This window comes from Podarcis erhardii (genome assembly GCF_964252035.2).
Source record: "Podarcis erhardii genome assembly, chromosome: 8".
NCBI classification, from domain to species: Eukaryota; Metazoa; Chordata; class Lepidosauria; order Squamata; family Lacertidae; genus Podarcis; species Podarcis erhardii.
In genome coordinates this window covers 53894976-53922474 of record NC_138499.1, presented here as the reverse complement: position 1 = coordinate 53922474, position 27499 = coordinate 53894976, and the positions used below count along the sequence as shown (strand labels likewise).

General features: G+C 42.9%; 1 protein-coding gene across 3 annotated transcripts in view; it reads right to left on the bottom strand.

Annotated features, from left to right (window-relative positions):
- CCDC102B (coiled-coil domain containing 102B) overlaps positions 1 to 27499 on the bottom strand; it is a 99401-nt gene that overhangs the window by 47053 nt on the left and 24849 nt on the right. For all 3 annotated transcript variants that reach the window (XM_081875117.1, XM_081875116.1, XM_081875118.1), the window contains 4 exons: positions 15347 to 15950; positions 15026 to 15243; positions 13078 to 13186; positions 4672 to 4788 (listed from right to left, as the gene is read on the bottom strand). In XM_081875117.1, the coding sequence (XP_081731243.1) occupies positions 4672 to 4788; positions 13078 to 13186; positions 15026 to 15243; positions 15347 to 15922 (1020 nt within the window). In that variant the 5' untranslated portion in view covers positions 15923 to 15950. The remainder of the gene's footprint in view (positions 1 to 4671; positions 4789 to 13077; positions 13187 to 15025; positions 15244 to 15346; positions 15951 to 27499) is intronic.

Genomic DNA, 27499 nt, shown 5'->3' with positions numbered 1-27499 from the left:
TACATCTTTGTGTAGTCCCCACAGAACAAAACACACAGAACACACAAAGATTGGCCTAGAATTTGTGTACAAGCTTTGATATGATACAGAACTCTTTCCAAGGCTATATGTTTGGGAACATTTCGAAATGTTCCAAAGACATGTTCTACTTATCCAGGCTTCCTCAACTCAGCCGTCCAGATGTTTTTGGCCTACAACTCCCATGATCCCTAGGTAGCAGGACCAGTGGTCAGGGATGATGGGAATTGTTATCTCAAAACATCTGGAGGGCCGAGGTTGAGGAAGCCTGTACTTATCTATTACATTAAGGCTTTTCTTTATTTTTTGATTGGAGAGAGGACATTTTACTTATTATTGTAGCGGAGGCATGGTTCTTCAGACTGTAAAATGATGCCTGCTAATAATGATTTAATAGAAATGTTGTGATTAATACACAACAGCTTGCTTACCTTTTTATATTTCCAAGTACTTTCCCCCCAGGCAAGCTCATTCCTAATATCTGAGGGGAATAATGCCTTGGGGGAGTTGGGAGAGACTAAGATTTCATTCAGAAGTGGGGAATATTGTATTAGCATCTTCATAGAATCATAGAATCATGGAAGAGACCACAAGGGCCATCGAGTCCAACCCCCTGCCAAGCAGGAAACACCATCAGAGCACTCCTGATATATGGTTGTCAAGCCTCTGCTTAAAGACCTCCAAAGAAGGAGACTCCACCACTCCTCCACTGTCGAACAGCTCTTACTGTCAGGAAGTTCTTCCTAATGTTTAGGTGGAATCTTCTTTCTTGTAGTTTGGATCCATTGCTCCGTGTCCGCTTCTCTGGAGCAGCAGAAAACAACCTTTCTCCCTCCTCTATGTGACATCCTTTTATATATTTGAACATGGCTATCATATCACCCCTTAACCTCCTCTTCTCCAGGCCAAACATGCCCAGCTCCCTCAGCCGTTCCTCATAAGGCATCGCTTCCAGGCCCTTGACCATCTTGGTTGCCCTCCTCTGGACACGTTCCAGTTTGTAAGTGTCCTTCTTGAACACATCTTCATTTTGCTTTCATTTCAACCTGCAGTAGTGGTTGCTTTCTGGAAGTATGGCTTTCTGACCAATATACTAGCACATCATGCTAAATTTCAGTCACACCTATGAGTGTGCTGTGACACACAACAAATGTCATTGGGCAATGTTGCTACTCTCTCACCCTTTCCATATGTGTGTGCTTCTTTTCCCTGTATGCTTTCTCCCATAAAATAGGCAGGAAAGAACTGTATGCTCGTCTACTCCCCCTAATTTTGTCACTTTACCCCCGTAGTTTTCTGGGTTAATGGATTTGCAAATAATTTTTTTCCCCTGGAAGCAATTAACACGGAAATGAGCTCTCAACTTCCTCTAGATTCCCAGAAGTGGGATTTACATTGTATGAAAGCTCAAATATAATGTGGAAATTAAGAGTTAGGGCAAGCATCCCCAAACTCGGCCCTTCAGATGTTTTGGGACTACAATTCCCATCATCCCTAGCTAACAGGACCAGTGGTCAGGGATGATGGGAATTGTAGTCCCAAAAACATCTGGAGGGCCGAGTTTGGGGATGCACCAAATAAATTGCTGTGTGAATGCAACCTAGGAACAGAAGGTGGTGGGAGAAACATAGGAAACCGCCTCTTAGTGAGTTTGACCATTGGTTCATCTAGTTCAGTAATGCCTACCTTGATTGTCAATGGCTCTCCAAAGTTTTAGACTGGGGCCCCTCTCAGCTCTACCTGAAGTTGCCTAGAACCCTCTTGCAAACAAAGCAGATGCTCTATCACTGAGCTATGACCATTCCCCCAAAGGAAAGGTTCCATTCTCCTCATCCATGTGCCCCTTTTGTTCTAAAATTGTCTCTTGCTTTATAAATAATTAGGGCAGTTTTTAAACAAATGACTCTGCAATTGTCATGCATGCTTTGAACCATAACCACTTGTGGGAACAACACTTGTGTGTGTATATGTGTGAATATATATATATATTCTTTTTACTACTTTACATAATAGAGAAGCCTATTCACAGCAGAGGAGGTTTGTTATTATCAATTTACTATGTTTCTGGGGGAAATTTTACTCTGATAACCCTTAGTGAATAGTCCATTTTTAATGCTCACCCTCTTTTTCTTCATAAACAAGCAACCCAAAAATGACCTAAAGACTTCCTACACCAGGGGGTCATGAATCCTTGTTAAAGACAACAGAGCGATGCCTCAGGCTATCCTGAACAACTACTGGCAAAACAGCTGTTTTAAATTTAAAGAGCTCAACAAGGACAAAATAAAATCAATACAAGACTATTAGTGTTCAAAAGAGCTATGCTACAATTGCACAGGTTTTAAATGAGAGGAGAGCAATCATATATGGTTTGCAGTGGGAAGCTACTTTGAAACAATAGTTTCTGAGGTATCCTGACTATACATTGATGACAGGTTGCATAGAGCAAATGACATCCAGAGAGTATTTTAATACCATTATGCCCTTGATAAGAACATCGGATCATCCACACTACTCATTTTATCTCATGTTTTGTCTCCCTTAAGACTTTTCCACGAGCCTGTTACCAGTTTCCCATTTCCAGGTCCATAAACACGGCAAGCAAGCTTTTGGCAGTAAACTAATACAATGGTTTCATCATGTTAAAATGTCTGAAAACAGCTGCTGTTGAAAATATACTGTCTGGGATGCCCAGTTGTGATCCTGTAAATCAGGCATGTCCAACAGGTAGATCGTGATCTACTGGCAGATCACGGGGTGCTCCTGGTAGATCTCTGGCCCCTCAGCAATCTCCCCCCACCCAAGAAAAAGCTCAGTAACAATGATCTGACAATGGGTAGATCACTGCCAGGTTTTTTTATACTGTGAGTAGATCGTAGTATATTGGGAGTTGGATGTCCCCTGCTGTAAATGAATGCTACTATTCCACTGTAGGCTCCAGCTTAAAGAAGGGCAAAGTCTTACCTATTATCCCATCCCTACTGTCCTAGACACCAACTCCCATGCTGCTTGAAATGGTCTCCCATTCTTGTTCAGAAGGCACAAGTGATCTACAGGGGGGACTGGCAAAAAAACACCTTCCTTCAGAAACTGTTTCCTGTGGCAACAGTGAGAGTTTTTTCTGTCTTGTTTCTCCATACAGCAGTGCAATGGGTATAATTTTCATCAGGATCAGTTAGAGGCAAGGGAAACATATTAAACCTCCCTTTTCTCCATACTGTCATCCTGATGAAAATCACACCTTGTTGCCTCCCTGTGTGGGGTTTATACACAGTGTGCTGTGGTTGGGTGCTGTCTGTTGGGTGCTTTTTCACATTAGTGAAAAAGTGAGGGAGAGGAAATACTTTTAATTTTCTATGAAGATACGCTAGAGAGAGATAAGGATTTGTGGCCAAAGATATTACCATATTTTTTCGTGTATAGCACGCCACTGTGTATAAGACGCCCCCTATTTTGGGGGATGCAAAATTTAGAAAATGGGGGGAGATTGCCCTGAGTTGTTGAGCTTTTTTGGGGGGGTGGCGGCCCAGAGTTGTCCAGCTTTTTTGGGGGGGGGGTGCTAGAAAATGCACGTATTGCAAAAGCCACCTATCCATGTATAAGATGAGCCCAAATTTTTAACATAGTTTTTAAGTAAGAAAGCATAATCTCATACACGGAAAAGTACGGTAAATTTGTCTTTTAGAAATTCCATAGTGAAAACTGTATCTTTAATGATTAGGAGTTCATGGTGTCCTAAATGACAAACTTTTCTCTCTTTTGTGAATGCTCTTACAATAACATGCTTGTGCAGAACTCTATTTTTTTTTGGGGGGGGGGGGACATTTTCTATATGAGTGTATTCAAGAACTCACACCTAATCTTAATCTCACAAAACTAAGAGTCCTACCTGAACTTCTCTACTCTCAGATAGTCATTTTAAAGTTTACACAAAGAAACTAAGGAGGGAAAATGGGTCTCTCAAATTGATTCATCCAAAGAACTTGTACATGGCCCTTCAGTCATGTATATATAAATCATTCTCCACTCTACCTTTTTAAAACCCCTTTTGTAGCAAACTATTCAAAGACAGTTACAGATAGGTAGCCGTGTTGGTCTGCCATAGTCAAAACAAAACAAATTCCTTCCAGTAGCACCTTAAAGACCAACTAAGTCAGTTCTTGGTATGAGCTTTCGTGTGCATGCACACTTCTTCAGATACCAGATTCTTCAGATATCTGAAGAAGTGTGCATGCACACGAAAGCTCATACCAAGAACTGACTTAGTTGGTCTTTAAGGTGCTACTAGAAGGAATTTGTTTTATTCAAAGACAGAATTTGTTGTTCTCCTTTCCCTCCCTTAATATCAACATTTATTCTAACTTCATTTTCTACAGATTCCCAAAGACAAAAATAACTGAATTTATGAAAATGTTTTTTAAAAACTCTTCAACCAATAGTTTTCCAACCAAGATGTACTGAATGTGCTCTTCCAATATGTTTTTTCAGACTCCTAATAGTCTCCCATAGAAACCTTCACCCCAATATAAATACTACTTACATCTAGGGTCCCATGTGTTCTGCATATATTTAGGAAAGCATATTTAAAATAATTCTAAGGGATCTATAAACTTTTGTTGTGTAAACACACACTTCAGAAATATCTAAACATACCTCTGCTTGTAAGTCCCAGATCTTCACAGAGTTCTGAGATTTGGGTCCAGTGTCTTCCTCTAAACCTTCTGTGATTCTTGTTACTTCAGTCTGATGTACATCATTATGTATACCAAACTGAAAAATAGAAGTTGGCTCATCACTGAAATATTAGGATATCATCTGCAAGCATCATCTGAACGATATTCTCTAGATGGCTTAAAACAGGGGTAAGGAAACAATTTTTTAGCCCTGAAGGCCACATTCTCTCATAGGCAAAAACAGGTTTGCTACATCTCAGTGGTGAACAGGTCCAGATGCAAAAGTAAACAGAGCAATGGCTGTGATGCTCACCTTTGCCCAGTAATTACATTCCAGCCATATAAAAGCCAGAGGTTTTAGGCACACCCACACCCACATTCTCTGTACTTCTCCCTGACAAGCAAGCAAGAGGCACTGTCACAATGCAAGAACACATTCCAGCCAGGCAAAATCATTCAAGGAGGATGTAGCCAATAGGTGAGCATATGGTCAGGAGAGAATCTCTAGGGTGAAAGAGAGAGGCCTGGAGGACCAGCTTTGTTCCTCTGCCCGAGGTTACTCTCCTTGGCTTAAAATATGCTGCTAAATAAACTCACTGGATTGTGACTCTTTATTTTAGCACATGAGTGAGATGATTAGGGAAACAGAAAGGAATGCAACATCACGCTAAGGAGATTGCTCCATCAGCACAAGTCTTTCTGCTTGCTTGGTAGAACGATCTCCCCTCTCTTCACCCTGTGCTCTGTTCTGGGGGGTTGTGCCCACTCTCCCAACCTGACCTGTGAAATTATGTGGGGAGGAGGTGAGAGAAGGGGGAAGTCCCATTGTGCTAGTGGGATTTCTTATGCTGCCTTCTGTAGCACAACAGCTTAGTTGAATTCTGCTCAAAGGCTGTAGCTCCTTCCCTGCATTGCATCTGTCATCACCTTCCACAACCTGGAGCCTGAATTTCTGAAGGTAGAAGATACTATGATACATGAGGAGGTTTAAAACCTTGTTTTCCAGGGTTTTAAAACACACAAGGAGCTCTCACAAGTGTAGAACACTTAAATTCATACCACCACTGCAAAGCTTAGCATAGGCAAACAGAAAACTCCAATTGTTATAGGCAATTATAGGCTGAAACTGTCACAAGGAATCACCCATTCTAATGTCACAGTTCAGCATAAACCAACACTACAACAGAGACAAAGAGAAAATAATGAGTATTTTTTCAAGCACAATTTTATGGAAGGAATGATGATTTGCTGGCCCATTCTTCTGTTTTGCCTCATTGACTCACAATAGCAAAATCCACATTGATTTTAATGAATGTGGATGGCCCCCTTTGAAAAGAACAGATTGGGAAAGCCAATCAAAAGTGCCAGGAGTGAAACTACTGTATTTTATTGCAAAATACAACATAAGAACAGATGTCAAATGCTTCAGTTTGGGGCCTAGCTGTCTAAGATGGGCCAGTATAAAGTATTAGTCCAGAAATGCACTTAGCAATAAAAGCATTAAGTTCCGAATTCCTCTTATCAGCACTGGATTCTTCATTATAAAAACTTGTAAAATCAGTGTATTTTTAAATATATATATTTATTTTTAAAAGCTTTTAGCTTGCTTTGTAAACAAGATTTGCTTCTCAAAGTGGCTCGAGGCCATGTACAAATAGAAATCCATAAAATCTAGCAATAAAACTAGTTAAAACCATTAAAATATCCAATTCCACCTCAGGAAGATACACGCCAGCATACCACCAAAGTAACCCACCCAGCTCCACAGAACAGCATCCAATACCTTAGACTGAGCTCCAAAGGCCATTGGGAAAAGTGGAATCTTTAAGACTCATTTAAATTTAACAAGGGAGGGGCTCGCCTGAGCTCACATGGAATCCAATTCCATAACTGGAGAGCCACCGGTTAAAAGGGGTCAATATTTTTACTTTTTACTTTCTCTTTTTTGGACTGCATAAATACCTAGGTTAGATTAACCATTAAGCAAAATAAGCACATGCTTAGAGCATCAAAGGAAGGTAGGCATCAGAGGAATTTTCCATTGCCAGATTTTTAATGTTAATGGTCACATTGATGGTTTAAGAAGCATTGTATACATGATGCTTGCAATAACAATCCATATCTATCCTGTCATTTCCCGTGAACATTTCTTATTTTTGATGTGTCTGCTGCCAAAATAGCTTTGATCCAAACTGAAGAAATAACGATGTAGCAACAATGTATACACACCCTTAGTCTGTAATCTTGTGTGCACTGACTAAGCCTCATTGAACTTCCAATTGAAGCAAATTCAGGATCAGGCCAGTAGGGTGTTACTTCTATGTGATGGAAAGATACTGTGAACATACCCGGAACTGATTTAGTGGGGGTCATGTTATATATGCTATCAGGGATTTATCATTCCATTCTGCTATAATAAAGTTTTTCCACATAGTGAAGAGAAGAATTTCCATCACAGGAAAGCAAAAACCACAATCCCGTGTATCACCTTGCTTCATTTAGATTGCTTTTGAGAACTTTGCGAATTTAGATTCCACAACTAGGCAGGGAAAGCTGGAGCCCCTGATGTTCATTCCAAATGGGATTTTTAAAGACTCATTAGCATGCTTTTCTAGTAGTTGATTGGATTATGACAGAAGAAACCAGCAGGGGTGGCAGTGGTAATAGATTATACAAACTGTGTTCAAAACCCTATGTAAATGGCAAAAATTGTTTCAGGCAAAGGGATTATAGCAATTATTTCTTCTAATTTAATTTGAAGTCTCCAAAGGGCAGCTGCTTTGGGGCATTCTGAACTAGAAGATCTGACGTAAAAACACGAGCTTTCATCTCTTAATTTGCCTCAATGACATCCTAACTTTGCAGGAAGCAGAAAGAGTCTTTGCTAATTCCCACATGTGTTTCAAGGTTTCACAACAGATATTTGGTTTACATTTCAAAGGATGGTGCCGTGCTTCCATCAAACGCAACGTTTTAATGGTACTTGAAACCACACTGTATTACTGTTGTTCATTGCCCCTTTGCTGCAAAGGATGGGAATGTGACAGCGGGGTATGCTTGGTTTTCATGATTTGAAGTTGAGTTTGCTTGTTTATTATTTAAAGGAAGCAACACTTCACTACAATCTTCCTAACATATGGAGCTTTGACAGTCATTAGGGAGATTGGTCTGACTCTTGCAAATCTTTCCTCCTATCCAACAGCTGGTGAAAGTACTTTCCTTCCCCCTACACACACTTATTCTGGGCAACAAACTTCCATGTGGAAAAAAGGGTGACAATCTTGAAGACAGCAGAAATCTAACTTGCAGCTGAGCAAGAATTCTAACAAAGATCAAACAGGTGGAGGGAAAACTAGGGTGTTTCTGAGCTGCAGATACATAAAAAACACAGGAAAGATCATGGAGGTGTTTGAGATTCCCTGGAGAAATGGCCCTTGTCTTATTGAAACAATTGTTGGTTTTTGCAACAACCCCTCAATCAGTCTTGGGAACATGTGGATTGCCCATTGGGGTGGACGTGCTACACTAGGTTGCTGGAAGGTGGGCCGGTGATGCTTATGAGAGGGAAAGAGGAGACAAGGTGGATGCGTCATCACAGTGCAAACACATCAGCAGGAGCGGCATATTGGCTCTGCTGGTTCATTTTCACTACACAGACCTCCTTGCCACATCACCCCTCTTCCTCTCCTCCTTCCCCGTAAGCATCAGTGATCCACCAGCCTGGAAGCTAGCATAGTGGCACCACCTCACCCCCTCCCAGTAAGCAGCAGTAACTCACTTGCTGGGAGGACAGGGAAACACCTCTGCCAGATGATACCTTGTGTTACTGCTCAGCCTTCTTCAATCTGGTGCCCTCCAGATTTGTTGGACAACTTCCATAAGCCCCAGCCAGTGTGACCAAGGATTAAAAAGAATGAATGTCATAGTCCAAAATATCTGAAGGCTACCTGCTTTGAGGACACTTTGATGGAAATTGGTGTCAATTCCACCCTTTTTTTTTTTTGCACAATTCTTAAAGGAGCAGGAACCTTGCCCACTTTTGCATTTGGCCACACTAATAATTGGCTGGCAAGCCAGGCAAACACATTCATTTCCTGCCCCTTTTTTGTGAAAGAAAAAGCCACTGCAAAGAGGCATGGTATATTGGGAAAACATTTTCAACAAACATCCTTCAGGGGGGAAAACGTCAAATGTCAAATGTGAATGAATTTATCTTTATGAAGAAGATAGAGTTTAACCCCTTTACGTTTCTGTTGCTGTTACATTATTAAACAATCTAAATTACATGATTATTATTTTTTTTTTAAAAAATGGGTTGTTATCTAATGTTGGGTCTACTCAGAATAGACATTAAGTTAATGGATATGACTAATTTAGGACTATTAATTTTAATGGGTCAACTCTGAGGATAACGTACATGGATACAACCTTAAGCACAGATCATGTATTACCCACACATCTCACAGACACATCTATATCTACCAAGCTGGAAAGAGGTTTCCCCGCTCTTCTTTTAATTTTGCAGAGGAGGAAGCATATTGGTTCTCCATACAATCGCCAGCATACAGCTCCATAAAACATAAAGGCTGAACTAAATCAAGTTGTGCTTTAAATAAGACACAGAGAAAAGATGCTTGAATGAGTCTCTTCCATGCCCTTCTTTTGTTTCAAAGTTGATACAGTTCTGTTTACATTCTAACTTGTTTGATTTTTTTTTTTAAGTAAAAGAAATACATAGTTTCAGGAGCTGTATGGAAGAACAAATCTAACTTCTCTTCTTTCTACATACTTAATTAAGCAGGTGTGGATGTATGTTTACATTTGCAGCAGGTGTGGGTACTTATCTGAACACTGTACACAGAATTTCAATGCATGATTGTAGGGTTGTATGTTTACATTCTATTTGCCAAGTGGAGGAGAAAACTGCTTTTAAATTATCACATTACGAAACAGCCAAGGCTTCAAGATGGTGGACCTTTTGCACCCCCTATTGATTCAGTTTCATTCCTTAGTTTCTCAGCTTCAGGAGTTAGCAAGCCCGATTTGATGGCTTTCTAAAAAGTTCTATAATTCACACTGAAGCCTACTGCTGATCATGGTAGTAAAATAATATTTAACGCAAGCATGGGAAAACTGTGGCCTTCCAAATGTTGAAAGACTCCAAACTCCTACCATCAGCCCCAGTTACCATGGTCAAGGGTCAGGGATTATGAAAGTTGTAGTCCAGCAACACCCAAAGGCAGAAGTATAGGGCATGGTAGGGTAGAGATGCTTACCTGATCTCCTGGCAGGTGAGTTACTAAAGATGGTGGGGTGAAACACTGGGAATGGTGGCACAGTGACAATGGACCAGGAAAAGTGCTGGATTTAATTGACTGGTGCATTTGCACTGTAGTGACCTTGCCCCCACCTCGCCCCTCCCCTGCTAGTGACCAGCAGTGTCTCATCTGCCAGGAGGTCTGGGAAGTGTCTGCAACTCATCACACCCTCCACTACTGTCTGGAGGGTCACCAGTTCCCCACTCCTGCTTTTGTGCTAAGATTGAAGGGCCACAATCCAAAGTTCCATGTTAACCTTCTTACTGTATCTCTACCTGTTGCCTTGCTAGTTTCTGCAGAGGGGCACTCAGCTTTCTAAGTAAGCGGGGCATAAAGGGCTACAGTGGGTGGACATGAAGCAAAAGAGGATAGGGCTTCTGTCCTCTCCATTTAAACTACAAACGCTACAATCATCTTTTCTACACAACTACCAAAGATGCAAGAATCTGCCCCTGGCAACCATTTTGAATCTGGCACCCCTAAGTAGGAAGGAAGGTGGGACTCCAGACACTCAAGAAGTTGCTATGTTCTTCTTGAGCTTTTTGGGTGTCATCAGTGTGAGATTAAGCCCCCCCACCACCACTTTAACTGTTCAAGCAGTTATCTCGGGCACTTAGGACTCTATTAATCTAGGTCAGGGTAACCAATGTAGTGCCCTCCTGATGTCTAACATTGGCCATGCTAGCTGAAGTTGATGTGAGTTGAACCCCAACAACAGTTTGAATACAGCACATTGGAAACTTCTGATCTAGGTAGACATATAAACTTGAAAATAAATAAATCTACGAAAACAGTGATCTCTGAGAACAGGACAGAAATGAAATACAGTGGAACCTCGGGTTGTGAACGTGATCCGTGCAGGAGGCACATTCACAACCCACAGCGCCGTGTCTGCGCACGCACAGGTATTCAGTGCTTCTGTGCATGCGCAAAGCGCAATTTAGCGCTTCTGCACATGCATGAGCACTGAAACCCAAAAGTAACCCACTCTGGTACTTCCGGGTTCGGTGTGGTGCGCAACCCGAAATCGCATAACCTGAAGCACCTGTAACCCGAGGTACCACTGTAGACAGCTGTTCATGTGGAATAAAATCTTCCATTAATCTACTGACAGTGTTTCCATGCTCAAATTATACTTAGTCAGGTGCAGTTTTTTTATAAACTGGACCATTTTTTTTATTATGTTGGAAGCATCTCCAAAATCTCTTTTAACATTTTTCTCTACATTGGAATCCCAATCATTTGATCCTCTCATCATGTTCTATGACGGAGACATACCTAGGTTGCTTCAAACATAATTTAAAAACCGATTTAACCTTTAACAAGCCATATTGATGTAGATCTTGAAGATGCAATATTCTTTTGGATAAAATGAAGCATCTGAAATCACCCTAAGGAAGCATTATGGTGATTTATAGTTGCACCATACATTTTACAAGCAATTTATCCTGCAGCTGAAAGACCTACTGAACACACATGTCGCATTTCAAAATAATTTCCATCCATCCTTGATTAAACAAAATCCAGATACACTCTTTCTGTTCAGTCTGATAATTTGCCTTAATTTACCTATGTAACCTAGCTATGTTTTCTATAAGATTAAGAGAAAAATTATTATTGAGAACATACTATATCATCCAGCAATGCAATTACATGTAAGTGCTAATACAAATAGCTATATATTCAAATCACAAATACAGCCTTTCAAAAAAAAGAAAAGAAAAGAAAAACCTAACATAAAGCAATTTTATAATGAGCAAATACATTTTCTAGGGAGGGGAGAGAATTCATGCTATTGGCAACAAAGCATTTGCAAGTCTATACTGCTCACCAGTGGTCAGTGAAGGAACCTGCAAGTTTCTTGGACTAAAATGAACACTGTTCTTAATCATCACTTCCATAGGACTAGCAGAGAACAGACATATATTATAATATCTGGGAACAGCATCTTCTTTGCAGGTTAGTGTGTATAAGTTTGCAGCTTTCGATGGATGCTCACATTATTACTATTTTATATATGTACTGCCCTTCCCACCCTATTTCAGAAGGCACATAAACTCAGACCTGAATTCTAATCAAGGATAATAATATTATAACGAGACTTAACATTGAATATTATGTTTTTATGACTACTAGAAGCTGTGCATTAAGTGCAGTGGGCCCAAGACTGTCTCACAACTGAGATTAGACAGGCATTCCCCTTCATGCTCATGATTAAGGGCATTCTTGTTCCAGCAGTTAATTTCAAGGCAGTGTTCAGTTTTATGTTTATTGCTTTATTGTTTCCTTTTCTATGGTTTGTTTTGATGTCCACAGCTGAGAAATGTGAACGATTAATCAGCATATAACTGTCTTAAATAAATGATAGTATATATGAAGGTCTGAAACCTGAGCAAGTTCTCTGGAGAGGCTATATTTCTATCGCAAGATCCTACTAATTATTTCATAGGTTCCATTTTAGAGCATTAAAAAGTTAGTTGCCACTAGATTTTCATTATCGTTTCATTTTCTATAGCACACAATCTATACACAATTTGCTAAAAATGACCTTCAGCAGGTGCATTAGGTATCATGTATGGAAGTGTAATCTATTTTACCTTATAGTAGAACCCCATGGGATTGTTGTTGTTGTTGTTGTTGTTGTTGTAGAGCAATATATGTAAAAAGCTGTGTTCAGATGATCATATCTTGGTTTATTACATTTATATCCCAGCTGTCTTCTATAAGGGATCCCAATGCAGTGTACATATAGATCTGAGGCAGTAACTCTGACCTTCTAACTTTGATGCAGACACAGCTTCAGAAGGGTGGTGGACATGTGTTTTTTCAAACCACACCCTGGGAATAATTACTGAATTTTCCATGTTAAATCAGACGGAAGGTGGGTTGAAAGCAGGGTAGGGCCTAGTCATGGAAATGTAATAAAACATGGAAGATGTATTCATTTCTACTTCGGCATAACTCATAATCTGCATCTTAGGTTTGTACGTATGGGAGAGCAAGACAACAAAAGAGAAGAAATTTATTTATTTTTCAGTTACCCATGGTAACTGCCTTTTGCAACCTACCTGCTTTAGACTCTGCTGTTTGGACTTTCTTAGCTCCTCATATTTCCATTTCCACAGAATTTTTTCTGACTTCAGCTTTTCTATCTCTTTCTCCAGAGATAAGCGGATTCTGCAGTGTTACAAGAATGATAACAAACAATACTTTAAAATATTGCATGGGTTCCAGGACTATATTCTTCAAAATGCGGAAGGGTTTTGTTGCAGTTCTTGTGCTAGGGAGAATGGCATTTTCAAAAGCAATGGGCAGCCCAATCCTGCATCCAGGTGAGCTAAAGCATGTGCAGTTTTAATCCTAGTGGCTGCTGCTAGACCTAGTGGCTGCTGTTGTTGAAACACACTGGAAGAAGACAAAGGGCTTCTCCACACTTCCACTTGTCCCAGGGGAGCCAACTTGGGCCACAGGATGCTTTCCAAGATCTTGCAAAACCTAAGAAGTTGCATGGGGGCCCTGCAGTGTGGGTGCACCCACAACAATGGTAGGGTGCTCTGGCACCCAGAGCCTCCTATAGTTGGCACCCCTGTGCCTTCCAAGCAGTTTCCCACTTGTCCCACGCCTTCTGGGCATGGGTCCATGTGCTTTTGCCTTTGCCATGCCACTTTCCCCTGGAATACCTGCTCTTTTGCGATAGAGATCAGAACAAACCCAATCGCCATTTGTTCTGATGCAACGCTAAAGATCAGATTTCCCCATGGGATACTGAATACAGTCATACCTTGGTTTTCAAACAGCTTAGTTCTCAAATGTTTTGGCTCCCCGAACGCTGCAAACCCGGAAGTGACTGTTCCGGTTTGAGCACTATTTTTGGAACCCGAATGTCCGACGGGGCTTTCGGTTGGCTGCAGGAGCTTCCTGCAGCCATTCAGAAGCCGTGCTTTGGTTTCCGAATGTTTTAGAAGTCGAACAGGCTCACAGAATGGATTCCATTCAACTTCCAAGGTATGACTGTACTTACTTACACATTACTCATGTGAAGGGGCAACATGGATACAAAGGAACTGCAGGGTTGCACAGTTCCTTGTAGCCTCTTTAGTGTTGAGAGATAACTTCTGAAGTGGGAAGACATTTTTATCCATACAGGCTCCCTGCATGTTTTAGAATCGAGAAGGAAGGATGCTTTAAAAACTTGTATCCGTATCAGGGCCCTGGATGAGATGACCATCAAGGTCCCCTTCAATGCTGTCATTCTATCTGAATGGCATTGACTGCCAGTTGGATGTTTTTAATGTAGAATGGTAGCTTCAGTTCCATGATAGTTTCAGTTACATAGATTCCATAGGTGTATTTCAGTGAACAGACAAATCTGAGACTTGGGTCCATCGCTCTGCCACTGTCAGCCCTCCAGTAACTAGCAAGATAGGGGTGAAGCTGGAAATAATCACAGGACAGGATAACATGCCATATTGCTAATTTAATTTCATATGTTTGTGTGCAGGACCAAGCTGGGGAACAACTGTATGCAGGGACACTGTTGCTACACTCTTGAACTGGTTCTTAATATGATATTCTCTCTGGGTAAGAATGTCCTCTTGTTTATGTCTCTCATCCTTGCCCACTTTTGGTACTGAATAACTGAATAAATATTTGCCATCATTAGCAACAGCTGCCAACAGTACATACCAGAATAAATCACACTCAACACCACTGCTCTGTCAATAGTAAGTTCTTAAAATGCTGCACAGTGGAGCAGACAGTAGGATTTGTAAGAACATTTCATAAAGGCATGTTACTCTTTTTCCAGGTTGTTGACAGGCACTATCTCGCAAAGTTAATAAGAAAGATAAATGGGGGAAATAAGAACTAGTCCCCAATGAATTTGGCATTGGAACTAGACTTTTCACTACCTGCGAAATACACTGTAATTCTATTCCAAAATTGGCCCGTTAAAAGTTTTTCTTGGAGAAAAATGTGGGGATTTTTTTAACAAAAGGAAATATGTCATTAACTTACTTTTGCTCCTTCTGCAAGATTTTCCTTGATTCATGAAGATGCAAATGCAACACAGAAATATGTACTACTTCATCGTCCTGAGATCTGGTTTCATTCTCTTTGCTTGTGTTTGGATTTTCCAGAAAAACTGATGTGTGTTTGCCTCTGGAATCAAGAATCTCCAAATTGATTATTTTATCTTGGTGGTCTCCTAAAGGGTTTTCAGTCGCATAAACTTCCTGAAATGAAAAAGTGAGTAAAGGATTGCAGCCTCAGAATGTTTAGAACTGTGGTGGGAATTGGTTCATTTTTGTGATTTAAAAAAGACCCATATTTATTTACCTGACAGAGACTTTCTACTTCAAAAATCTTGTTGTTCTGGGCATGTTTAACAGGCTCTTTTTCCAGAGATGCTAAATGGTCCTCTGTCATCAAACACATTTCAGAAAAAGCAAAGCTCTTTTTCCTCACATTCCTGGCTTCCACATCTTCATTTTCTGTGAGTAAACATTGGTTTATTTTTTTCAGGGCACTCAGCTCTTTCATTGAGGCTTCCAGCTTAAGCTTCAGTTGCCTCCCTTCTTCACGGGCTTTATTTCTTTCAGCTCTGACTTTGCTCCATTTCTCACGCCAGTTGGCCGTGCAGTCTGACCACCAACGCATGGTCTTCTCCATTTGGGCTGCCCTAGCCTTGGCTTCTTCAAGCTCTCGAAGCCGTAACTCCTCACAAATTTCCCAGTCGCTGCTGTTATAAATATACACAGAGGGACGGTAGGATGGGGGTGGATGTATTCTTGGCGATACGACACTGAAGTTGCAGGTGCTACATGCTTTTGTACAGTTCTGTGCTTCAACATCATGGGGCTCCCTTAGTTGGTTTCTAAGGAGCTGCTTGTTACAGACAGAGTCAAAATTCATGTCTCAGGTGATTCACTTGTTTCCACACCTTAAGCAAAAAAGGAAGGCTAAATTTATAAACATATTGTAATGGTTCTAGGGGTTGCTCGTGCGTAAGCAGGTACCTATCTCCCCGGCTGGGTGCAAACACCTGGCTGGGTTGCCAAAGTGAACCTTTTTCTGTCCGGACAGCCACTCACCCGTGGCTGACTCAATCGCTGGCAGAATCTGTGAGTGGGCGTTTCTTAAACTTCTTCCAGCAAAGAAGTTCTTTGACGCCTAGTCTCCGCCTACCCTCTCTGCGCGGAAGCCTTCTGCGCAGGGAGGGCGTGGGCAACGGAGGACCCCTACTCTCCCCGCTGGTCCCAGGCAAGGAGTCATGAGGCCGCCTCGCCACTTCCCCCACCTGCCCCCCTTCTCCACTGGTGCTACGCTGATTCTCTTCCCCAGAAGATGGGCTACTCCTCCCGATACCTGGACGCTCTCTGGAATCCCTCTGGCTTTTGCTCTCCCCCTCCAGTACTGATGGCAGTTCCCTGACATCCACCCCCTCCTCAGGACCCCCCTCACCCCTGGCACAATCTTCCGATACCTCCTCCTCTCTCTCATCGACCTCATCTTCTGAGGATTCAAAACCAGCCTCCCATCCCCTCGTATCTCTTCCAGCTGGTCGAGCCTCCCAGTTTGATTCTTCTCCCTCGGACACCTCCCCCTCCCCCCTCCTCCTCGGAGGCAGGAAACCCCACAAAGTCCCCTTCGTCGTCTGTGGTTCCGAATTCTTCCTCCTAGAATCTAGCTAGTGGTTTAGGTCTATCCGGGAACAAACTATGAAACTCTTTCACCAGATACCCATCCATGATTGATTCCGCAGGGACCCAAGTGTTTTCCAACCTGGGTTCTCCCTCCCAGGCTACCAAGTACTCTACCTGGTGACCCCGCCACCTCGAATCGAGTATTTCTGTGGCTTCGCTACAGAGTGCCCTCTACTCTACCAGCGGATGGGTGGTAACCCCTCCCTCCCTTCCTGGGAATTCCCGCCCCTCCCTGTACTGTGAGAGTAGGGAACTATGGAACACCGGATGTATCTTCATGCTGTCGGGCAACTTGAGTTTGAACGCCACTGGGTTGACCTGCTGTATTACCTCAAAAGGCCCCAGTCGCCTAGGCTGCAACTTCTTGCACCCTCCCTTTAGGGGCAACCCTTGGGATGACAACCACACCCGGTCTCCCACCCATATGGCCTCCCCCTCCCGACGGTGCCTGCCTGCCTGCCTCTTGTAAACTTCCTTAGCCCTCTCCAAGTTCAGCCTGAGTTGCTGGTGTAAGGCCTCCATTTCTTCGGCAAATTGCTCAGCCGCAGGTACACTCCATCCTTCCTCCCCCCTCGCTGGGAAGGCCCTGGGGTGACACCCGTAATTGGCCATGAAAGGGCTCATTCCCATGAACACGTGTTCAGCATAGTTGTACGCAAATTCAGCCAAAGCCAATTTCTCTACCCAGTCGTTCCGCCTCTCGCTGACATAGCAGAGTAGGTACTGCTGGAGTATACCGTTCGCTCTTTCGGCCTGCCTGTTGGTTTCTGGGTGCCGTGCCATCGAGAAGCTCACCTCAACCTGCAGCAAGCTCATGAGCCTCCGCCAGAACCGGGAAGTAAATTGTTTTCCGCGATCTGAGATTACCCTCAATGGGGTGCCATGCAGCCTGAAAACGTGGTCCACAAACAGCCTGGCTGTCTCCTCTGCCGACACTGCGTGCGAACACGCTACGAAATGGCACATTTTAGTCAGCAGATCGACCACCACCATGACCGCTGTCTTCCCCCTTGACTTGGGCAGATCTGTCATAAAATCAATGGACACCACCTCCCAGGGCCTTTCCAGTGTTGGTAAGGGTTCCAGTAACCCTGCGGGGCAGTCCTTTCCCCCTTTGCCCTCTGGCACTGGTCGCACCCTCGTACTCCTCGTACTCCTCCTCATATTCTCGTACATCCTCCCTCACCTTTGGCCACCAGAATTGCCTAGTAACTAGTAGCATGGTCTTGTGCTGTCCAAAGTGCCCAGCTGTTGGATTGTCATGGAGCTGCCTCAGTATTTTGCCCCTCAACGTCTCTCCTGGTACATACAGTGCCCCCTTGTAGTACAGTAGCCCTTCCTTTTCCGAAAACCCCCCATTGTCTCCCTTTCCACCTCTGAGCCCCCTGATTTTAGTCTGAGCAAACTCATCGTCTTGGGTGAGCCCTGCTAGCTCTCGTTTACCTACCAACGTTCCCCCACATGCCCACCGGTCCTCGGGGAACACGTGCCTGGCCTCCAGAGGCCCTTCCCCCTCCATGCATTCTGGTTTTCTGGAGAGTGCATCCGCCCTAACATTCCCCCCCCCAGCACGTATTGTATCTCGAAATGCCAAGTAAATCGCAAGCAGTTCTCGGTCATACACGGTTATTTTTGCTCCGACTTACTCAACTTCCGGGAGAAAAAGCCGCACGGTCTTCAGTTCTCCTTGGACCCAGGTTGCAACAATACTGCTCCAATGGTGCGGTTGGACGCGTCCGTCTCCAGTCTCATGGGCTTCTCCAGATCCACGTGCAGGAGATGCTCTTCCGAGGCAAACGCCTTCTTCAATTTCTCAAAGGATTGCTGCGCCTCCTCTGTCCATGCGAACTTCTTTTTACTACTAAGACAATCCATAATGGGTGCTGTCAAGTGGGCGAAGTTCCTTATGAACTTCCTGTAGAAGTTGCTGAAGCCTAGGAACCTCTGCACATCCTATCGGTTTTTGGGGGCCTTCCATTCCAGCACTGCCTTCACCTTGCCTGGATCCATGGCCAGTCCCTTGTCTGACAACCTGTATCCTAGGAACTTGACCTCCCTAGCGTGGAATTGGCATTTTTCCAGCTTGACCCACAACTGATGCTTCTTCAATCTCTGTAGCACCTCCCTGATGTCCTTGACATGTTGTGCTTCATTCTCCGAATATATTAAGACGTCATCCAAAAAGGCCACGCAATTCTTGTACAGCAGTGGCCCCAGCACATGGTGCATGAAGGATTGAAAGCAGGCGGACCCCGATTGTAATCCAAATGGCATAACTAAATACTCAAAAGCCCCCAGGTGGGTGAACATGTTCATTTTCCATTCGTCCCCCTCCCGTATTCTAATCAGATTGTATGCCCCCCTTAGGTCCAGTTTGGTAAAAATCTTTCCCTGCCTCACACGTGTCATAATATCGTTGATTCTGGGCATTGGGAAAGTCACGGGTTCTGACACCAAATTCAAATGGCGGTAGTCCACCACAAGTCTGGGCTGATTAGTTGATTTTTTGTCTACAAAGAACACTGGACTCCCCCCCCCCAGCGCCTTCGATTCCCTTATGAAGCCCCTTTTCAAGTTCTTGTCAATAAACTGCCTCAACTCCTCCATCTCCCGGTCGGACATGGCGTACAGCCTACCCACCGGTAACTGGGCCCCCAGAAGCAGGTTGATTGGGCAGTCATATGGTCTGGGGGGGCAGTCTATCCGCCTCTCTCTCGCTGAACACCTCCTTCAAATCTGCATATTGTGGTGGCACCCACCCCTTTTTCTCCAGGGCCGCCCCAGCCACCCTGGCCACAGTCATTCTTGGTTCTTTTCCTCCCAGGCAGTGTTCTAAACAGTAAGCTGACCCAAAGGTGAGCGACCGCTGATGCCATGACACCCCTGGGTCATGTAGCGCCAGCCAGCTCATTCCTAGTATTATTGGGAATCCCGCCAGCGTGGCCACGTGAAAGGCCATGGTTTCTGTGTGCCTGGAAACACCGCATTGGCGGTGTCTGGTGTGTCACTTCCCCTCCCAATAGTTCCCTGCCATCAATGGTGGTCACCTGCAAGGGAAAATCTAGTGGCAACAGGTGGAGCTGGTGCTCCAGAGTGAAGTCTCTACTGAAGAAATTACACGAGCTGCCAGAATCCAGCAGCCCATCCACCTTGACTGGGTGCCCATTTGGGAGTTCTCGACCACTTCAATGGCTATAGCTGCCTTGGGAGGGTCAGGCCGGGGCACTTCTATTGGTTGCTGGCCTGGCTGCTGCCCCTGCTGGTTGACAGGCAGGCTTTCTCGTTTCCCTGCACCGGCCCCTCCTCCCCTTCTCGTTGTGGCCTGCAGCCCCCATCATGCCTTGCCAGGCCTTTCGTTGGAGACAGACCTTTGCAAAATGTCCTGGCCGCTGACAGAGGGAAGACTTCTTGGTAGTTTTCCACTCCTTCCCCTCCCTTTTCCGGCCTTCACTAGCGTTTGAAACTTCGTGCACGCTCCATCAATTTCCATCGGCTCTGCCACCTGGGAAGGCTCCCTTGGCATTTCAGGAATGCGTTTGCCATGGAAACATTCCCCTCTTATCTCCCGCTTTTCCTGAGCCCGCGCTTCCTGGCGTACACCAATCACAAGCACAGTCTTTGTGAGCTCATCCATCAACCGCGGGTGGGGCGCTCGGGACAACTTGTCTTTCACTTCGGGATCCAAACCTGCCTCAAACAGCATTTGTACTGGTTCAGAGTCCAGGTTCCACCCAAGCTTGTGCACTAACATCTCAAAACGCGACCAGTAGCTTCTGACGGACAGGCTCCTCTGCTTGCACCCCATCAGCTCCCTCCATGTCACGCTTTGCTCAATCTCGCTGGAGAACATCACGTCCATTGCCTGGTAAAAATTTTTAAGATCTTTCAATGCATCATTCCCCGTTGCCATCAAGGGCCTGATCCATTCGCGCGCTCCATCCTGCAGATGTCCAACAATGTACGCCACCCTCTCCCCGTCATCAGCAAAGTCATTTTTCTGCAATTCCAAAGCGTATTGAATTTCCGTTCGGAAAGCATTGTTGTCTTGGGGCTTTCCTCCAAACTTATTTACCAGCCCCGGGACCTTCCTCCCTATCGGGGTGGCTCTGACCTGTGCATCCTGAACCCGCCTCTCCTCCGGCCGTGCTGACAGGGTAGCGACATGTGCCTCCAGGTCTCGATTCCTCTGTCTCTCCAGCTGGCCCTGTTTGGCTCATCGTGCTGCCTCCCCGGGGCTGCGCACAAGCAACGTCAGGGACTCACGGATTGCTGTAATGGTTCTAGGGGTTGCTCGTGCGTAAGCAGGTACCCATCTCCCCGGCAGGTTACCCATCTCGTGCGTAAGCAGGTACCCATCTCCCTGGCAGGTACCCATCCTCCCCGGCAAACACCTGGCTTTTGCTCTCCCCTCCAGTACTGATGGCAGTTCCCTGACACATATTAACAAAACAAGCCCAGGTTCAAGAGGCAAAGTAAGCCCCAGATTGATAGAACTATTAATAATGCATTATTCTAATTCAGTGCAAATATTTCACTGCATCTAACATGACAGTCATCACTGACTTAACTTACAAACAGTGCTGGATTTATGTATAAGCTAAACAAGCTATAGCTTAGGGCCCCACTCTTTTGGGGGGCCCCCAAAAATGTAAAGAAAAAAACCCACTGGATGTACACTTCCAAAATATAAGATAAAAAACAAATAAAATAAAACCTACATACAGCAACAGTGTTTTTCAGTGTATTTCAGTTCAACAGTTCAACAATTACTTTGATGAAATACTGGTACATATTTTGTTATGTGCAAATGGTTTTAGATACCTATGAGGTCTATAAATTACCATATAGCTTATATTCAACACAAAAAACAGCGATAATTTGTTGTTGACAAAGGACAGCTGGACATATAAAGGGCCCCATTACCTTCAGTAGCCTAGGGCCTCATCAAACCTAAATCTGGCCCTGCTTACAAAGGCTCTTGTGGCACCTTAAAGGCTAGCACATTAATTATAGCAGAAGCAAAAACTTATTGTTCAGTCTTGTTGAGCTTCTGTGGATTAGATTCCATGTCATGTATAAAGTACAGTCTTCAGCTGGCAGTTGTAAACATGGGTGTAAAGAGAACAACATTTATAAAAGTTGGATTTAAATTACAATGGCCTGGATCCAATTAACCTGGTGCACTAGCGGAAGCCAGCACACAAGGGTCACCCACTAATGAAGTCATATTCTTTTCAGCTCTGGATAGGGGCAATAGCTTTCTGTTCTTCTGCAGTTATTGATTTACTAAGCATTCATTTGATATCACTGCCCCTAAATCCATGCTCAAGATTCAGGGAACCCCCAGAACAACATACAGGGGGAGAAGGGGGGTCATTCCGTCTGGCAAGCAGAAATGCTTCTGCTCAGAAAACACTAAATTCCTCCCAATGAAATGCAAAAAGTACAGAGTTGCATTCAGGGTTGTTTTTAATGCTAGGACCTTGGGTTGAAAGGCAGGTAACAACAACAACAAATAATAATAATTCAGAATGAATGCACTTAATGAATGCACTTAAGTTAGCCATGCCTATTCACTTCAACAGGTCTACTCTGAGAAGGGCTAGTCTGTCCATTCAAGTGCATAATAAGCACAGTGGCCCTTCACACCATCAGGAATTGGTGATAGCGCAATTGGTGATATCATATGAATGCTTTGTAAATTCATGCCTGCAGAAGAGCAAAAAGCCATTGCCCCTATCCAGAGCTGAAAAGAATAGGACCGAACTGCTTGAAAAGTGGTAATTCAGCTATGTTATGTTGGAGTGTTCCTTTAAAGTTCCTTTATTAATTTATATAGCCAAAGTTAATTTACTTTTTGTCTAAACAAACCTAATTTGATAAGACAATCTATTATGTGGAATCAGACTTGTAACTGCCCTTCTCTTCTCATCACCCATTAGAATGTGATTTGTCCTCCTGAGTCAAGTTTCAAACACAATCAGATTTTTTAAAAGTGTCCATTGTTCCTTTTTTTTTTTACCACTCCTCTATTGCCAAGCATGAAGAACCTTACTGATCATTGCATAGCATGGTCTGTGTGGCAGCTGTAAGGTCAAACAACTATTTGGACTATTTCTTAGAACCATGTCATTGCAGAATGAATGGAGAGGGGAGAAATAGCCATTTTAAGAGGAATGCCTCCTTATGTATCTAGTATTACACACCATATACCTACAGGCCATCAAAATATTTCATGTCTATAGTTTCTCTCCACTCTCAGTTTATAAATTACTGAGACAATGTGGTAGCCTACCTAAAGATATTTATATTTCCACTTAAAGTGTCCACGTTATACTTTATAGCCTAAAAATGTTTCCAAGTGTATAAGATCAGACCAAAAGCCAAAGAAAAGAAAATATATACAATTCCCTATCCAGAACATAGATAAAACTCATCCAACACTGCTTTGTTCTCCCACTGAGTTTGATAGATTCTGCAGCTGAGTTCAGCTGACAGCATTCACAGTCTGAAGACCACCCAGATGACTAAAGAAAGCATTGAGTTTGTCAGTCCTGTTTCCTGGAAATGTTGCCCTTGAGATTGGGGGACTGAAACCCTCCAAAGTCTCAAGAACATAAATATATTATATTAAAGTACACAAAATATAAAGGATACACAATTTTGAATTTGCAATTTTGAGGTTGCAAATTACATCTGCCCATCACCAAACAAAAAGACAGTTGTGAATGTCAAATGTCACACAATTTAAACTGCCCTTTATCAGCAGAAGGAAAAACTGCACACCATTATTATTATTATTATTATTATTATTATTATTATTAAATTCATACTCTCCTTATATGCCCAAAGGGTTTCTAGGCAGGTAACAACTATAAAATCAATTATAAAACAATCACACAATACACAATGACAATTCCATCAGACCATCATAACAACCTTCCTTAAAATCCAAAATTTAAAAAGTGAGTTAAAAACAATTAGAACTCTTTAAAAACAGCGAAAACAGTAAGATCAGAAGTTCAAATTCAGAAGCAGTTTACCTAAACAAATGTGTCCTCAGGAGGCAGAGGTACTGATTGGCACCTCTCGTATTTCAGCAGGGAGGGCATTCCACAACACTGGTACCACAAATGAATAAGCCTGCCATCGTCAAAACAAAATAAAAATTTTTTTCTTTCCAGTAGCACCTTAAAGACCAACTGAGTTAGTTCTAGGTATGAGCTTTCGTGTGCATGCACACTTCTTCAGATACACTGAAACAGAAGTCACCGGATCTTTCTATATAGTGAGAAGGTGGGGAGGGGTATTACTCAGAAGGGTGGTGGGAATGGGTGTTTGGCAGATAGCTGCGATGAGCCTGTTGACGACTCTTAACGACTGCAATAGGTCTAACAGGAAAAAGCAAGGGGTGAGAAGGTGAAAAATGGCTTTGTCATGTATAATGAGATAAGAATCCAATGTCTTTGTTCAAACCAGGTCTCTCCATAGTTTTAAGTTTGGTGATAAGTTGCAATTCAGCAGCTTCTCTTTCCAGTCTATTTCTGAAATTCCTGCCATCGTGTTACCACAAACCAGTAATAATCAGGCTGCAGGCAAACTAACTCGGTGCCATTGATTAGTTGATTGCAATGTCCTTACTCGGCAGTGCAGGAGAATATTTTCCCCCAGGTAACCTGGTCCAGATTTATTTAGAGCTCTGTATGTGCATATGCAATGTGTACACTGCGTGAACACCAACTTGGTGACTAACAGGCAGTCATTACAGATCCCTCAGCACTGGCATGATAGGAACCTGATAAGGAACACCTCTCATCACTTGGGCTGCGGCCTCTGGACCAGCTACATGGGCAGCCATGCTGCACTAGCATCACAAAGATCTAGCTAAAGCCTCCCGCTATCAATTTCTCATTTGCTCTCTTCCATTTACTCTTCAAAGAGCTTCAGAGCGGTTTGCAGTTTTTCTAGAAGGAAAAAAGAGGAGACGGACCCCCCCCCTCAAATAGTGTTGCAATATATCACAAACTTTGAGAGGCAGAGAATGCCCAACAGGTTTCTGTTTTCACCTGCTTTGTTGGCAAAGGGCTATAAATTGCTGAATTCTGGGGCAGGTACCCTTTGGTGACAGATATTCAAAGTCACAAAATATGCATCAGTGTAGAAATATAGGCTGTTCGACCTTTAAAATATGCCCTTGTGAGTTCCAAAACTCCTCTCTTCCCCTAGCATAGATAAAGACCACTCACTTGGTAAGTTAAAAATGGCTTACTTACAAACTTTCCAAAGGTTGGATTCATGGGTTTTCCATACAGCATTCAGAAAAAGTTGCACAGCCAGCAAAACTTGGCTTAGTTACAGTAATGAAAGTTCCTGCATTATTGGTGTGGGAACTCAAGAGTGACTTGTAAGAGTCATGGTCTGAGCTTCTTGGGTAGACTGAAGGCTTGATTACCTAGTCCCTCTCAAGGTGAGCTAAGCCTGGCAGAACAGCTTACTCTGTGGTCTTAACCCCATCATGCATTAATTAGACTTAAGCATGTTGGTTATATTAGACTGGTTATCCCACAGAATACAGGTTCAGTTTTTTATGTCTCTGATAAATACATTTTATACATCACAGCACCATTTCTGGGCTTTGTGTGTGATAAACAGGGGTGGGGGGAGGCACATATGGAAAAACCATAATTATGATCAGATGACTTTTCAGGGAGGGATTATGGTTTAGAAGGGAGGGATTATGATTATAAAATGAACCCACCAGGTGAAAAATGCAATTCTCTGTGCAGAGATTTGGCCATATGGATGAATTGTATTAAATGTTTTGCATTAGGAATTGTTTTTAATAACATACAGCAGATGAGATATTACTTCCCAATGGTTCAGTTCTACATAGCTGGAAACATTTTCCCCCTGGCATCGTGCACTGCTATGATGCTTCTTCCCATGCCTCTTACCCTACATGGGCACATGAGATAATTAAGAGAATGCACTGAATAAAATGCGTCATGCACTGTAGCCTAGAAGGGCTGCTGACACAGTCCATTGGTGATACTAGATATTTGGTTAGCCTGGGGCTATAGACCAATTATAAGCAGATGGGTCTATACTCTAGGGATTGTCTGCAGACAGCAAAACTTCTCTAAGTGCATTCTGCAGATGAAATTCTGTAGCAGTGAACTTGCATGTGCAAAAATTCAGTTGATTGGCATGCAGTGACTCCATGACAGCCTGTTTATCAGGGAGATCACATTATTGGCAAAACACCTAAAAAAGAGGACTTGTCTACCAAGGAAAGGCAAATCTGGAGACAATTTACTTAAAATAAATTACAATTGACTTCAGAAGCAATTAGTTACATTCCTGAATCTCCTCAGATGTTAAGCCAATAAATCCCATCCACCAACAATATGATTTCATACATTTCTCTCTCTCTGCTAAATCAGTAACCAAGGATAAAAGTTGAATGTACATGGGTCTTTGATTTAAAGTGGCTTTGACACATCCTGTGACAAAGGACTGCCTGCAAATCATCCATTGGTGGTGCTATTACTGGACTGTATTTAGCTAATTTCTACTCTGAGTAAGCCCACTGAAATGAAAAGACCTAAGTTAGTCATAGCCCATTAATTTCTATAGGGCTACTTGGAGTATGACCAATGTTGGATACAACCCACCTCCTTTGATTTGCCTTATTTTGAGAGCAGGATATAGGAGAATTGGCCAGATGAGATATTGTTCCTACACTGCATGGGGCAAGATTACATTTCAGTAAAGAGCAATAAATGGAAATCCATCAGCATACAGTTTTTGTTTTTAAAAAGAAAAATATACAGAGACAATGGGGCAATTTCCCAGTGCTTTTAGAATCTAATATTTTAAAGAGGATTAACACTGTTTCAAACTATGAAGGGGTGGTGTATTTTTATTACAACAATTAGTATAGCATGTATAGGCCGCCACTCTTTCCTCAAAGTGGCTTACAGTTAATAAAATCCAAAAACTATATATATTATACATCTCTCTCTCTCTCAATATATATCAATCAGTTTATTGGACTAGTCAAAGGCCATGAGAATTTCATTACCTAGATACCTAACTACCTACTCACTTATATTTTTCATTTATTCTGACTTCCTCTTGCAGCACAAGGTAAATGAGGAGATTGTGTGATACCACCTCTTACCTTCTCTTTGTGAAGTAGAGACAAAAGGCACAGGTTTTATACATGAAATTAATATGTACTCAGGCCCCAGAATAATGGCCCCAGTATGAGCCATTTTGGGAATGGTTTTCAAACCATTCAGCCTAGTTTGAATTGCATATGGTGAATTGTGTTCATGAAATAATTTGCGACATGCCCAGACAACCAGAAAACCTGTTACTAACTTGTGATACTTTTAGCATCACACTTGCATCTGGGCACATGAAAACATAAAAGAGGGAGCCCAATGTTAGGTCCAATTTGGAATGTACATTTGTTACCCAGCACTAAATTACTGCATCCATTTGTTGAAAAATTCTAGATCACCATACCCATTAAAACAGTGTTCAATGAATGGAATATAATTATAAAGCTCTAGCTTGTCAGCCTCTAGACCTGACGTCAACTGCTAGACGTCAGGTGTGTTTCTTGTGGCTGATTAGCTGCTTTCCCTGTGCAAAGGTCAGAGGGGGCAGGGTTTCTGTTGAGGCAGGTGATTAGCTGTGGGAGGAGCTTATCAGAGCTTGCAGGGCAGCGGAGTGCGCAGTTTGATCCATCTTTTAGATTTAGGGGAACTAGTCTCAA